At 37.8% G+C, this 13,761-nt stretch overlaps 1 protein-coding gene across 1 annotated transcript; it reads left to right on the top strand.

The window, feature by feature from the left end:
* The first annotated feature begins 7,653 nt into the window (after positions 1 to 7,653).
* Positions 7,654 to 10,296, top strand: LOC121941086 (granzyme B-like). Its single transcript, XM_042483804.2, has 5 exons — positions 7,654 to 7,791; positions 7,870 to 8,017; positions 8,120 to 8,255; positions 9,734 to 9,997; positions 10,092 to 10,296. Exons 1-5 carry the CDS (start codon positions 7,734 to 7,736, stop codon positions 10,254 to 10,256), a joined length of 771 nt encoding a protein of 256 aa, XP_042339738.1. The 5' UTR covers positions 7,654 to 7,733; the 3' UTR covers positions 10,257 to 10,296.
* Positions 10,297 to 13,761: the final 3,465 nt, after the last annotated feature.

Here is a 13,761-nt window from a genome sequence, read left to right as displayed (position 1 = left end):
TTGTGAGCATGTGTGCATGTGCGTGTATGATTATCAGGTATGCACTACGTTTATGACCAAATTCATGACAATACAGAAGCTATTTAGGGTTTCGTCTTGAAATACATTTTTGTGATAAATGGTTAAAAAATGACAGTTTGTAGTTTTACTTTGTGGAAGATTTGTTTGAGCTTTAAAGATCTCACAGAGCAATACGAATCTAAAAAAATTCAGGAACCTTCTGAACACTGTTGAGTGATGTGACACAATACAATGTTTACCACAGTCATATTGTAATTTTGTCTATATGTGGGACCAATTTCCAACCTTTTGGACACAAGTGGGTGTATTATTACCTTAGGTTCAGATAGAACATGTGAGTTTGAGAGGTGGCACAAATACTAGTAAGGTCATTAAAAAGACGCAAGTGCTTAGAGTAGACCAGACAGTATAAAATAATAAAAGTAGTATAGTGACTCCTGTTCTGAAGCCTAGAGTTCATTATTTTCATCACCTTCGTTTTTTGGAGCCAGAAGCCAACGGAACTAAGGGAAGGATTAGTCCTCCCAAGTTGAAACAGTTTCAACTTGAGGCCATGAAAACAATTTATGAATCTGCTTCATAAACATCCACAAATACGTGACAAAAAAATAAATAAAAGACTAAAGAGAGATGAACGAACACGGTTAATTAATCAATTTCTAATGTAATTAGCTAACTAACTTCTGCACAATTAGATCCTACTGGCTGTTTGCAGGGGTTACATAGGGATTTGCTATAAGAGGGCTGGCCGAGGACCGAGCGGTGCTGGGGTGGGTTGGACTTTCAGTTCCCTCTGCCTCACTCCCCGCCGCAATGGGGAAAGTAGAACACTTACAGCAGCTGTAGCAACATGAATTCAGGCAGGCCAACCCCCGGCAACAGGGCAGATCCTGTATGGCCCCGATATAGCGAACAGCAAACACTCTGTAGCTGCCGTTACACAGGATAGACCTAGCCGGCCTACTAGACTCCAGCTCACTGTTATGAGTGACAAGTGCTAGCTATCGTTCAAAATTGCAATACAAGTATCAAGTACCCTTTAAGTGATACTGATACCAACAGAACACTTAATTTGATACTTTCTTATTCCTACTTCATTGCATACCAGTAATGTGAATGGAACCATTCAGTTGCATAAAATGCCACCACCACTCCTCATCGCATCACAGCATGCTTAACTGTCAACTCCATCCAATACAATAATATGCGCTCGACTTCCCCATACCATAGAAGGTATTTGTTGTAGCTGCTGCATTAGTGGGCCAATTACATGTCACATATAAACTGCAGAATGCTTGTGGTGATTGGCTGCGAGCGAAACCATGCACATCTATATCTGGGTACAAAAGGATCACATGCAGATATTGTTTGACTCAAGAAGCTTTGATTCTACTTGGTGCTGGGTTTTGAACAATGCGTAGCACCGATACCTAGCCCTATGCATGACTGACAAGTGCACTGAGGCTGCTCCTTCTTCTTTTTTTCAGTTTTATAGCGGATAGCACCAACGAAAAGGTGAAATACAGCCATACAGCATGAAATGCCCCAACCCCTGGCTGTTCGGGGTGATTAAACATGGACTGCACAATATATGTTACACAATTTAGCTCTCTTCAAACTTCTAAAACTGTATTTTGCAGTCTATTTTCTGTACCGGAAAATAGGCATTCAGTTGGGCAAAACATTTCTAGGTTTCTACATGATGTAATGGCAAAAATCATTAGTGAAATGTTTTTCAAAACTTTGGAGCTATTTTAGAAGGAATGAAAAGGGAATATCATGGTTTATAAAAGTCTTGATGAGATGACTGTCAACAATTAACAGCGGTATCACTACTGTGAGCATTGCTGTCAAAAATGAAAATATAGGTCTTCTAACAGTTCCACATGCTGTCTTTTCATATGTCCTCTACTTCATCTGAAAGCAAACAAAGAGTTCACTGTCCCGTGTCTTCTTTTGAAAATAAATATTTCATAAGAGAGAGGAAAAGCATGAACAAATTGATTCATCACAGTCAAATACCTGCAAAGGAAATGCAATTTCATTAAACTTGCAATGATTCCCTTTGAAGCCTCCAGTTTGTCCCCATTGTGCTCTGTCTGAACCCGACAATGTGCTCGGACAGTCTTGGCAGCCTGCAGAAGAGCCATCAGACTGAGGCCTTCTCATCGCTGAGTGGATTAGTGTTCATGTCTGAAGCCACTTACTAGACATTAGACAGGGCTGCTGAGTGGCACATGCGCCACATTTCCCCTAAAGCCCTGCCATGCCACGCCGCAGGTATGTGGTGCCGACCGGCCAAACCCCATGTCGGGCATTCTCTGGATGCCTGCAGTCGTGCCAGACACCGGGGGACAAGGTGAGGAGGTGGACGGAGGGATGATTATGTGAGTCAGAATGGATGAGAAAAAAGTAAGGAAAGTAAATGAGTTTATACCTATAATGTTATATCAGCAAGATGTGCTGAGAAAGAAAATAAGAATTAGTTGCTAGGGAGAGACAGAATTCAGACATAGACGTCACACTTACAGTGTGCGGTAGTGTGATGACATTAGACTAAATTGTGATATTGGTAGCACAGGTGCACAAAATGTTTTCCATTTTATGAATAGAGTATAACATTAAGTCTCAAAAAAGCAAAACAAAAAAAAAAAAGCAGAGAAATGCTACTATTAACTTTCTTGTTAAGATTTGGGTGAGAAGATTAATAGCCTACCACTTGTGTCTGTATGGCAAATATGAAGCTAGAACAAACAGTTACTTTAGCTTAGCACAGCATAAAGCATGGAAGCAAATTTGCATTTTGGCAATGTAGCGCCAAAGGAAAGGGCTGTCTGACAGTAAAGTAAAGCTGCAAAATATTCTGAATGTAGAACCCACTTTGACAAATACTGACTTTTTAGTGAGGCCTTTTGTTAAGTGGCTGAAATTCTTGTGTCTGTGGCTTTGAATAAATGACATGACAATGTATGCTTGAAGTTCCAGACATGTTCATGTTACAAATCCAATGTGGAACAGGCCACAATACATTAAGTATAATCAATAATCCTCTCAACCCTACTATATATCTGCAGTTGTTTAAGACTACTGCTATATGTCTGGACTAGAATCATTTTTGCTAATTCTGTGCATCACTAAGACATTATTGGATCGAATGCCCATCAGGCTAGATAGTCACTACTGTGACAAACGCTTAGTGACACTGGAGTTAAGTTTTTTCGAAGAGGAGAGCGATAAAACCACTCTTGCTACTAGTAAAGTGTAAAAATATAGGAATATAATCAGAATGTATACAAGCAATCAAAAAAAAAAAAAATCAAAGAAAATAAGAAGAAGATCACTGAAAGGTGGTGGCAGCCCACAGGGGCACAGACCATCTCCTATATAGTTTGGCCAACTGAGTCCGGCCACATGCTGGCTAATGTCCCAGTCAACATCATGAGGTTGTCTTTGGCTGTTAGTGACTGGAAAAGACCAAAGTCAGTGCCACTTCATGCAAAGTTTTAGCTGTGCCAAAGCCTATCCACCCTGCCCCTCAAGCTCCGCTGTGTGAAGTAATTCTTCATGCCAGCGAAACCAGACGGACTCTGTGTTTTGTCACTGCGTGCAAGGTGATACTTTTTCAACACTTCTTTAGATTCAACAGGATTAACAGGTGAGTGTTCTTCCTCAAAAACACATTTTTTCATGAACAAGGTCAAAATCTGCTTTCTTTTTCTGGTAAGGAGATGACTTGACATAAAGCAGGTGAGGTTTTTATTGGATTAAAAACCTGTGTATCAGACAATTAGCATTTCCTATGTCAAGGTCTGTTATTATATTGCAGGAGAAAGAACTTGACACTAGCTGGAAAACTGGAGGCTAGATCCAATCCAACTGAGTGTGTAAGGGAACAATCTTCTACTCATATCCTGGCTTAAACTAGGGCTTTAAAAACAAGCTGTGTATAACGTTTGTTTTGTTCTTCAATAGAGACGCACATGTATTCAGATTATGGAAAAGTGACAGAGAAACTTAGAAAGTATTCTAGCAGGACAGCTGTGTCTAGACAAGCAGTGGGTTCAACTGCAGGCCAAAATCAGGCTCTCAAGGGCCAATAATGAATCTCTCTAGGCTCAACACCTTTGTACATTTTACGAATGTTTATAAATGCATGACAGCGACAAAGTGCCTCTAAAATCGTTCTCAGTGGTTGGGTTTCCAGTACAGTGTTGCGCAAAAATTGCATTATGTTTTCAAAATGTAAATAAAACACAACTGCGAGATGACTGCGTTTTCATTGAGTGAGGTTATGCGATTTTTCTCACAATGTTGGGCACTAAGAAGCATGGCGATAGATGTTCAAAACACTAGCAGGTGTATTTCTATTGCAGCCACCGCACTAGCCGCCATTATATCCAATCAAAGGTGACCTAGGCGTGCTATGCAAGCTATAATAAAAAGGCAAGCGAGAGCAGCCACGAACGAGGGATTTCTGGGAGGTGATAGTCCACGATTTAACAGAGGAATTGTGGATTCAAAACTTCCAGATTAGCCACTCAACTTCTGAAGAGTTATGCGATGCAATAACACCTCTTGTAGCGCCTGCTGCATCATGCCTGAGGGAGTCAGTTTCTTCCGACAAGTGCACAGCCACAGCATCATGTGACCTATAAAAGTGAAAAAAAGTGTTTCCATTACAGTTTTGGGAAATATGGCTTTCATGCGATTGTAAAAACTTTTTTGCGTTCAATGAGAGTTGCTTATTGGTATGTTTCCAATAGGGTGTATTTTATATTAGCAATTTCAATTTGCGCAATTTGAGGGTTATTGGAAACCTGCCTAATGTTTCTGTGTCTACAGAGCAGCAAACCTGTGCCTTCTCAACCCTGAGGCTATCTGCCACAATAGTCCAAGATGTCAAAGCCAGAAAGAAAGAGCCAAGCCAGAATAAAATATGATAACATGATAAAAATATCAATCCTATTTACATTAAAACCAAAATGATAGCTAACTACATTAAAAAAATAAAATTAAAAAAACAATGCAGCAGCTGTCTAGTATCATGCTGTGATTCCTCCCATCCTGCCCTGCACTTCCTGGCCTCAGCGCCAGACTGAGCGGCTGCAGCAGGGAGGACTAGAATTGATCTGGCCTCTGAGGCTCTTAGATCTTCTGTTTCATCCCTAAACCAGGAAGATTCTGTTGCTGTTTATCAGATATTTTAACCTTTCTTTTAAAAGCCAAAACCAAACAGGCTACAGACCAAATCACAATGTTTCAACTTCAGTGTAGAAAACCACCATGTCATATACATCAAATGAAAAACAAATGCAAACGCTGCCTCAATTGGTTTGTTTTTAGCTACCTAAAAAAAAATCCTAAAAATATCAGTACCATCTCAGTGTATGCTATATTTAGAATATTCTCACCACTATGCCTTGCTGTCAGAAGCCCATTTCTAACTGTGAATTGAAGCCATCAAGTCAAAGCCACCAGAGTCAATTAATAAAAAAAGAGTAATTTTACTTCACAGAACTGGGGTGTTGCTGGTGTCTGGATTGGTTTGTTTGCAAGGTAAAGCAGAGAAGATATTTCAAATATAACATGCACTTTAAATGAAATGGATTGTTTTTAGGTGGCTAAAACTTGTTTTCTTGCAACCCCCGTCCCCAGCAGTACAATGCTTAGCTTTTGTGTCGGCAAAATTGGTTTATCAAAGATAAAAGCAAAGCAAAATAGCACATAAAATAAGCATAGCGGAAAAGTCAGATAGGCCAGACCAGCGTGTTTAACGATGTACCTTTAAACACTGCAATTACAGCTGAAAATGAAAGCAGAAATAAACAAGTTTCACATATCTCAAAATCAAATGTCAGTTGTCTACCGAAGTAATTGTTGTTGTGAGTGAAGCGTAACGGTGATTCCATCGTCTGGCTTTGATGTTGTATAGATATGACCACCTTTTAAGCACAGGATTGGTGGTTGGTTTGGATCTTATTGGTCTTTGCTGCATGCTTTCAAGTGACTCACATATTTTAAACCTTCTTGTGTTCTGTGCATTATTTCATACAAATGTCTAATTTCTATCTCAAGTATAGTCCACAGAAGTATGGCTCCTTTTTCATATTTCACTGTCATACTTAAACAACCTCCAGGTCACAATCTGTGAGCCACTTCCCATTGTATTTGTATTGGGATGACATGCTCACTGTTTTGCTTAAAGTGAGAGAGCTGACTTTAATGCAGCACAGAAGGCAGACAGATGCTGTGAGGAAGATTCTGCAGACAGCTCAATTTGGGACTTTACATTCGATTTGTACTGATGGAGAAGTGGCGCCCTCTGATGGTCAGAAAGCTAACCAATTTATAAAGTTTTGTTGCAAACTCTGGCACTCTCTGCTGGGTGTCATTAGGTACTGAGAGGGTAACAGGAACAGCTGACATACCATATGTAATGTCACACTTGATGATATGTAGTTATAGAGATCATAAGTAAGATGTGAGGTGGAGCAGACACTTTTTTTAATATTATTATCAGATTAAGATATCAGCAATTGTATGATAGCTTGAAGACTGTTGGAAAATAAAAGCTTTGTCATTAATTTAGATGTTTTACTGTCTGATTTTGTCTATAGCAGTCTGCAATGGAAAAATAAAGCACTAAATATTTTCTACGCCTTTATTACTATATATTATATATTATTATTTATTATGATTTTTATTATATTTACAAACAAACACAGGTGATATCTACAACTAAGGTTACATCTACATTATGGCTTTATGAATAGTCATTCTTTCTGTTTTTCAGGCACATACTCACCCATAAAGGTCAAGACCATAGACAGATTTCCCTGCACTGACATTTTAAGGATTTTTTTTGGGTAAAGACAGAAAGACACACTTGCATACGCCAATCAACAATGAATTCCACTTGCTGCAGCAGCAAGCTTGCCATATAAAAGATATTGCACTTTAGGGACGGTCCAGTAGACAGTGTTGCTGCAATCAATAATCTGTAAAACAATGTCTTACACTACCAGAATAACTCTGTCACAGTAGATACAGGGATAATTAGCTGCAGACAGGCAGAAGGCAAAGATGAGGTTGTTTCTTTAATGTATACTCTTGGGAGTGACTCTAGTCAACTTAAACATTAATATACTGAGTACTATGCTTCCTTAAAGAGCTGCCAATTGATGATTGATGAGAAAAAAAATGACAGATGATTACATTTGATGCTAGCATCTCTAGTTTCTGTTGTTCATCTTGTTTTCAAAGCTCAAAACCTCATGAGCTGAAAGGTAACAACTAGGAAGACTATCCAAGCACCTTAATTTTAAATCTATTTTCTTCACTCATTAAATTCATCCAGTTCAGTGAGTGGTATCCAAACAACGAGGAAGAGGTCCAAATTGAACAAGAATAAACAAAATATATAGACAGAGGCTAAACATGTCAGATATGTTCAGGATACATAAGGAAAAATGGAAATGCTGAATGAAATCAAAGATGTGAGAATGCATTCATTTAACTGACAGTGTAAAAATCAAAAACATCTCCACTAATCAGGATAGGGTAGCTGAAACTGCACCAACAATGAGGGGATGTAAGCTAAGGAAGTTAAGTTGAAGGAGGTGATAACCACATGTTCGCTTAGTGAGAACACCGCTGTGTAAAAGGGTCGACTTGACAGCCCCCAAGACCACAGGGTGGATGCTACCGACACAATGCACTGTCTGCAGAAGTTCTTGCTCTTTCATCTTCTGACATGTTTCACAGGAAATGGTAAGAATAAGACTATCATAATCCCCTTGCTCAAAAATGAGACACAAAATAATTTTATCTTTTTCCTTATTTTTTTAGCACTTGGGAGTGAAATCATAAAAGGTAAAAAGACCAATGACAAGTCAATGCTGTATATGGCCTCAATACAAAACAACAAAGGTCATATATGTGGAGGATTCCTGGTCAGTGAAGACTTTGTAGTCACTGCTGCACATTGTGATGACTTGTGAGTGGCATTCGCACGCTATCTTTCATTCACCTACATATATAACCTAAATCTAAAAAAAACTAAATATTGCTGTAAATTTCTCAAACATTATTCATGTAGCAATCCTACAAGTGTTGTTCTTGGTGCCCACAATCTCAAGAAGGTCGATAACAGAACAATGAGATACGGTGTGAAGAAGTGCAAACACCCATCTTTTGTGAATATTTCATCTGGGAATGACATTATGCTCCTCAAAGTAAGTAGATATCTATTTAACGTTTTAGGCAGGTGACATTATTTATCTTTACAGTCAAATTATGTGCACTTACTGAAAATTATGTGACATTCCATGAGGTTTATAAAAAAGAACATGTTATTTCCAGGGAGGGTAAACGTAAAAAACGAGCAAAAATGCAGGACTACCAGAACCAACAACTAAGACGAGGTTTTGTACCGATCAGTTTTCGAGTTTGACTGGTATTCGGTGTGCCCTGATATGTGCTGCCTACAGAGGTAGTCATACGCATGCACTCTGACTGACAATAACAAAGTCCCTCACCATCTCCTGCCCACTTGGCTTTTGTAAGTGACCAACCTAAAGGCCAGTGATCAAAATGAATGCATAAGAGTCTTATACAGTGCTAAAAACTCAGTATCCAGCTCTCTTAATATATCTGTAGTACATGCTTACTGCTCTCAACACTTCCTGTGCACGCCGAGCTGCAGCCCGTTTGCTTAAGAGTACCAAACAAGGGCATGAGGGCATGAGGCTTGCCAGATTTGTTCATGTACTATATATGTATGTAGCATGTGGATACTATTCCTGGCTACCTGCAGATTTTGCAACCTAATTACTAGAATACATTTTTGCACTGTACCTTGTTGCAAACATCAGATATGGTCAATTTGCAAGTTTTATATGTAGCAGACATGTTGAAACTTTGCATTTCAATTTTAATTTAATGTTGTGACAACGCTGTGGTTAATGTTTGGATAGGATTAGGCACAAAAAAACACATGGTTAAGGTTAGGAAAACATCATGTTAGGCTTGAAATACCCAGTTTCTTGGCCACAAACAAAGCTGTGAGTGCCTCAATGCCTCATTAAAACTTATAAAAATATATAAAAATATAGCATATCAGTGGTTTAAATGTATAAAGGCAACATTTTATTCTGATAACTGAGCTGCGATTTGAGCAAGACTCACTGCTGTATATCTGTTGACAGTTAAGACAAGTTTTAGTGTTTGTCAGTATTTATATTGTTTAGCCTACTGATTTAAATAATTATCATCAATAGTTATCATTATCATTATCACAATTATCATCTGCAGCTCATTTCTTCTAATAGTAAAAAGAATACCACTTTACACGCACACTATTATCAAAGAAAGTAAAACACTTTGAATTAATGTGTTATCAGCTTTAAGTACACTAAAGCTTAATTATTTGGGATCATGAAAAATAAATTTCTTTACTCCATATATCAAGTAAGTGTGAGTGTGCCCTGCACCAGGCCTGACAGGTGCGCAACATCAAACACTGGAAAACTTTAATACTGGAAGGTTTAACATACCTGGGCCTGTCTAAACTAAGACAACACATCACTAAAACTTTATTAGCTCCATCTTTCAGCAATTATTTGTTACCTTAAAGTCTCCTGGAGAAACAGGCAATTTTACTAAATCAGCTGTGGCCACTTTTTAACATTACGTTCTTTTTTTATGTCTCCAGCTGTCAAAGAAAGCTCGCCCGAGCAAAAAAGTACCAATTAAGCCAATTCAACTTCCAAGTCATCAAATACACCTTAAAGAAAAGAAAAAGTGCCTTGTGGCTGGATGGGGTTTCACAAAAACTAAAGGTAAAGTTGTTGATGAGCTGCAAGTGGTGGATGTGCCTATCATTAACCTGGAGAAGTGCCAGAAGCAGTGGCATAATGCCCTTCCTGCCAATGTTATCTGTGCAGGTGGATATGGAACAAACAAAGGATTCTGTCAGGTATGTTTTCTGTCTGTTTACAATAAAATACCAACTGGTTTATAAGTTATAAAGGTATAAATATATTAAATAAACAAGTTCTTCCTCCTCACAGGGTGATTCTGGTGGCCCTCTGGTGTGCAACGGGAAGTTGGCAGTCGGTGTTGTTTCCTTTAATAACAACTTTAACTGTGACTACCCAGATGTACCTAATGTCTATACAGAGATATCAAAACATCTTCCCTGGATGAAAAAGATTATCAAGAAAAAGAACTGTTAAAACTGTTTCTGAATTGTGTATATACTGTATGAAATGTGTCTGCAACAGTAGCCAATAAAGTTTTAACAAAACCTGTCAGGGTGAGTTTTTTTAAGCAGTAATATTATTTTCTGACCATGTGGTCTCCTATTGCTCTCCTACCACTGCTTCAGGTGCAGAGACCTCTGCCAGTACCTAAAAGATCGTATTTAGTGGAAAACTGACGTGATGCCTGGCATTTTTCCCTTGGTACATTTAATCAGCTTCAGGTAATCTTATGTGGCAATATGCAGAAAAAGTGAGATGAGAACCGACTAGGTCCACAATTAATACCAGTCACAAACTGTGAGACACTACTCCAATTTGTGACTTTACATTACATTATCACTGATGGAGTCGCAGCACCCTCTGATGGTCAGAAGGTCACTGTTTTTGCAAACTTTGGCACCACCTGCTGGATATTATTAAGTATTATCAGAGTAAAAGTAACAGTTGAGAAAATATTTACAATGTTACACAAATGAAAAAATAAATATGAAAAGTGACAACATAATGTAATAAGACTTGCATCAAACTTAATTTTCCTCTCCCCATCAAAGTTACACTTAAATGTCACAGATTACACTAGGATTAGAAATAGTACAAATTTTTACTGTGACATTGAGTAAGCTGGTTTTGTGTTGAGCATGTACAAGTTTTGGACTATGCTTTAATTTGGAACAACAGGTGGCCTATTGTGCAAATGCATAAACTGGTACCATAAAACAGATCTCCACTGTAATATAGATGGCAAAGCTGAGAAAGGAAATAAAAGCACAGAACATAGTTGCCACCAGCTGGGACTAAACTGTTACTACACAGGAGTGTAGAAGTGTAAAAACATTAGAGTTAATCTGTTTAGAAGTTACTCTTGAAGAATTTAAAGAGTTAGATGTTTTGCAGAGCGCTTGTGCTTGAATGTGACTGACTGCATTTGATAAGCAGATTTACATGTTGTTGAAGAACATAGTTTAACTCATGAATAGGGGAGAAGAAGAGAGGTTTCTCTTAAAAGTCAAGGAGCAAAACTGGTGGAGGGGCGCTCCACATGGTCAGGGTTTAAATCCAACTTCTTAATGTGACTCATTTGAATTTGAATTTAAATATTATTTTTTAAATATTATATTGTATTTTCTCATATAAAAATTGCATACGCATGTTTTACCATTACAAACTGTATTCAATAGTCTTTCAACTCAGTTGCTAACAATGCTTTCGCTCAAATCCAGCAATAGATTTAAAAAAAAAAAAGTTTTCTACATTGAATTTAAATGTTTTAAATATAGGTGTGTAATGTGCAAGAGTACATTTTTAAATGCTTTCTTCTTAACTCCTTACCAGAGCAGCCTATTAATTAAGCATTATAAGCAGCTACTTATGGTCTCCGGGGCCAAAACAAGCTTGGAAATGGAAGAAATTTACATTTACCAAGGCTAATTAAGTAATTTACTGTCCCCTATGAAACAAGCACCTCCCACATCCTGTGGTAAAAAAATACTTTTTTGTGTTGTAAAAATAAACGAAATTAAGATAAAGCCAAGAACAAAGGTCAACAGAAACTGGGAAATATCTTCACAAGCTTTTCTTTGACAGTTTGCCAGCACTGCAGCCCCTGATTTAAGTTATATAATTGGGGGTAATAAACAGATACTGTATTTACTGTGATCTACTTAAAGATAGTGTTGCTGCTAACAGATCCCACTTTAATTTTTATGCAATTAATTGTGCATTATTTAAGCTTAAACTAAAATGCTACGCTTTGTGATAGGTACTTATCTTCAGTAGTTCAGTAGTCTCTGGTGTGAGATCTGATACTCAATCTGGGAAACAATGAGCGGCTCATGAGTCCAGTGTACAAAGTAGTAACTGTCTCCTATTACTCTTCTGTCGCTGCTTGAGGTGCTGAGTCAGATCTCTGCCTGTCTGCACCTAAAAAGTCTTACAGAGTGCAACACAGTTCCAAGTGTCAATGGTTTACATAAAGCCTTCTGCATTACAGTTAAATAATATAATTTATGGCATTAAAAAACATGCTCCGCTGTCTGATAAATAGTGACAAATTTAATGAGCCCTAGTTTCACAGCTGCAACTGTGGAAACATCTATGCTCAAATTTGCAACGTGGTTTTTGTGGTTCTTCAGCATAACACAATTCAGAGAAATGTCTCGGTTATGGGCTGTCACACTGAAACACCAGGGGACAATGGCGATGCATCTGGTTTCCACTAATTATGTTTAGTCAACTAAGATTCATATGACGTGGCACTAAAATGCGAAAAAGAGATAATTCACACACGCTGTCCGACTTCTTGTAAAAACGACCCGACTGACTACTGAAACGTTCTTCAATGAACAAAGTAAAAAAGTAAAGAAGTTTTCCTACTAAACACCGGTCCACAAGTTCTCAAGGTGTGTATGAGCCTCCGCACTCAATTTAATGTGGCCAAAAATGCGAGAGGATATTCAAAATTGTCCAACAATAAATAAAAAAAATAATAAAATAGAGAGAATTTAAGTGTCATGGATGCAAATTGAACATGTGCGGTATGGAAAATTGAGTGATGTAAATAAGTCATTGTTTATGCCCATGGCACCAAATTATTTAAACTACTGATTTTGGATTGAGTTGCAGAAAAAGCTATTGTTGATCTATTTGCTCTTCTCTGCTTTCTCCACACTTTGAAACCTTTCTCATGTGTTCTCATTACATGGGAGATATTACATACAATGTCTGATTAATATATTTTCGAGATGCCTCTTTTTTTTTTTAATTTCCTATTTTACCTCACACTTTATAACACACGTTGTCATTTACACACATTTTCCACTGTGGTCGAGTGAAGCCCCGACTGATGAGTCACTATGTTCTTTTACACCTCTAGCTGTCATTAAATGATCACAACACTTATAACACTAATAACATCAAAACTCAAACCCAAAGCTGGAAACTGCGGTTTACTTTTAACCATTTAGTTTCCAGTGCAATATCGTAGTGACCAAAGCTAACAGCAGCCCACAGCTAATACGTATATCCATATAACTGCTAATATGACAATTTTTTTTTTTTACTTCAGTTTATCTAACAAAAGTGTTATCCAAACTGTGAGAGAAAAAGGTCCAAAAATTCCCAGAATGAATAAAATAAAGCAAAATTCAGAAGGTGAAGGAGACTTGCATCACAGATACAAAAAGAAAACTGAAAAGATTGAATGACATCAAATGTAGAGGAAAAAAATGGGTTAAAGTTATAGACTGTGTGAAACTTATCTTATGCCGATCACACGATGTGTGCGTGCTTTATGCTGCTGTGGCAGATGAACCACAGGCTTTATATTTACTGTAACAATGACTAAACACCATGATGCTTCATGTCTTTACTGACCACATGCACTTATTACTATGAGACAATTTAAGGTTGTATAGACATACAGAGGATGTGGCTAAAGATATCTTCGTGAAGGTGATGGAAACCACTGGGTTTGCTCACA

Source organism: Plectropomus leopardus, chromosome 5 (genome assembly GCF_026936395.1).
Source record: "Plectropomus leopardus strain MGB_pleo_1.0 chromosome 5, ASM2693639v1, whole genome shotgun sequence".
In the NCBI taxonomy this organism is placed as follows: domain Eukaryota; kingdom Metazoa; phylum Chordata; class Actinopteri; order Perciformes; family Serranidae; genus Plectropomus; species Plectropomus leopardus.
The sequence above is the reverse complement of the archived record's forward strand: the minus strand, read 5'-3'. Positions and strand labels throughout refer to the sequence as shown.

Coding starts and splice junctions, on each gene's coding strand:
- LOC121941086 (XM_042483804.2), top strand. CDS start 7,734: ATGCACTGTCTGCAGAAGTTCTTGCTCTTTCATCTTCTGACATGTTTC. Junction 8,018..8,119: donor GCTGCACATTGTGATGACTT/GTGAGTGGCATT, acceptor TTATTCATGTAG/CAATCCTACAAGTGTTGTTC. Junction 9,998..10,091: donor CAAACAAAGGATTCTGTCAG/GTATGTTTTCTG, acceptor TCCTCCTCACAG/GGTGATTCTGGTGGCCCTCT.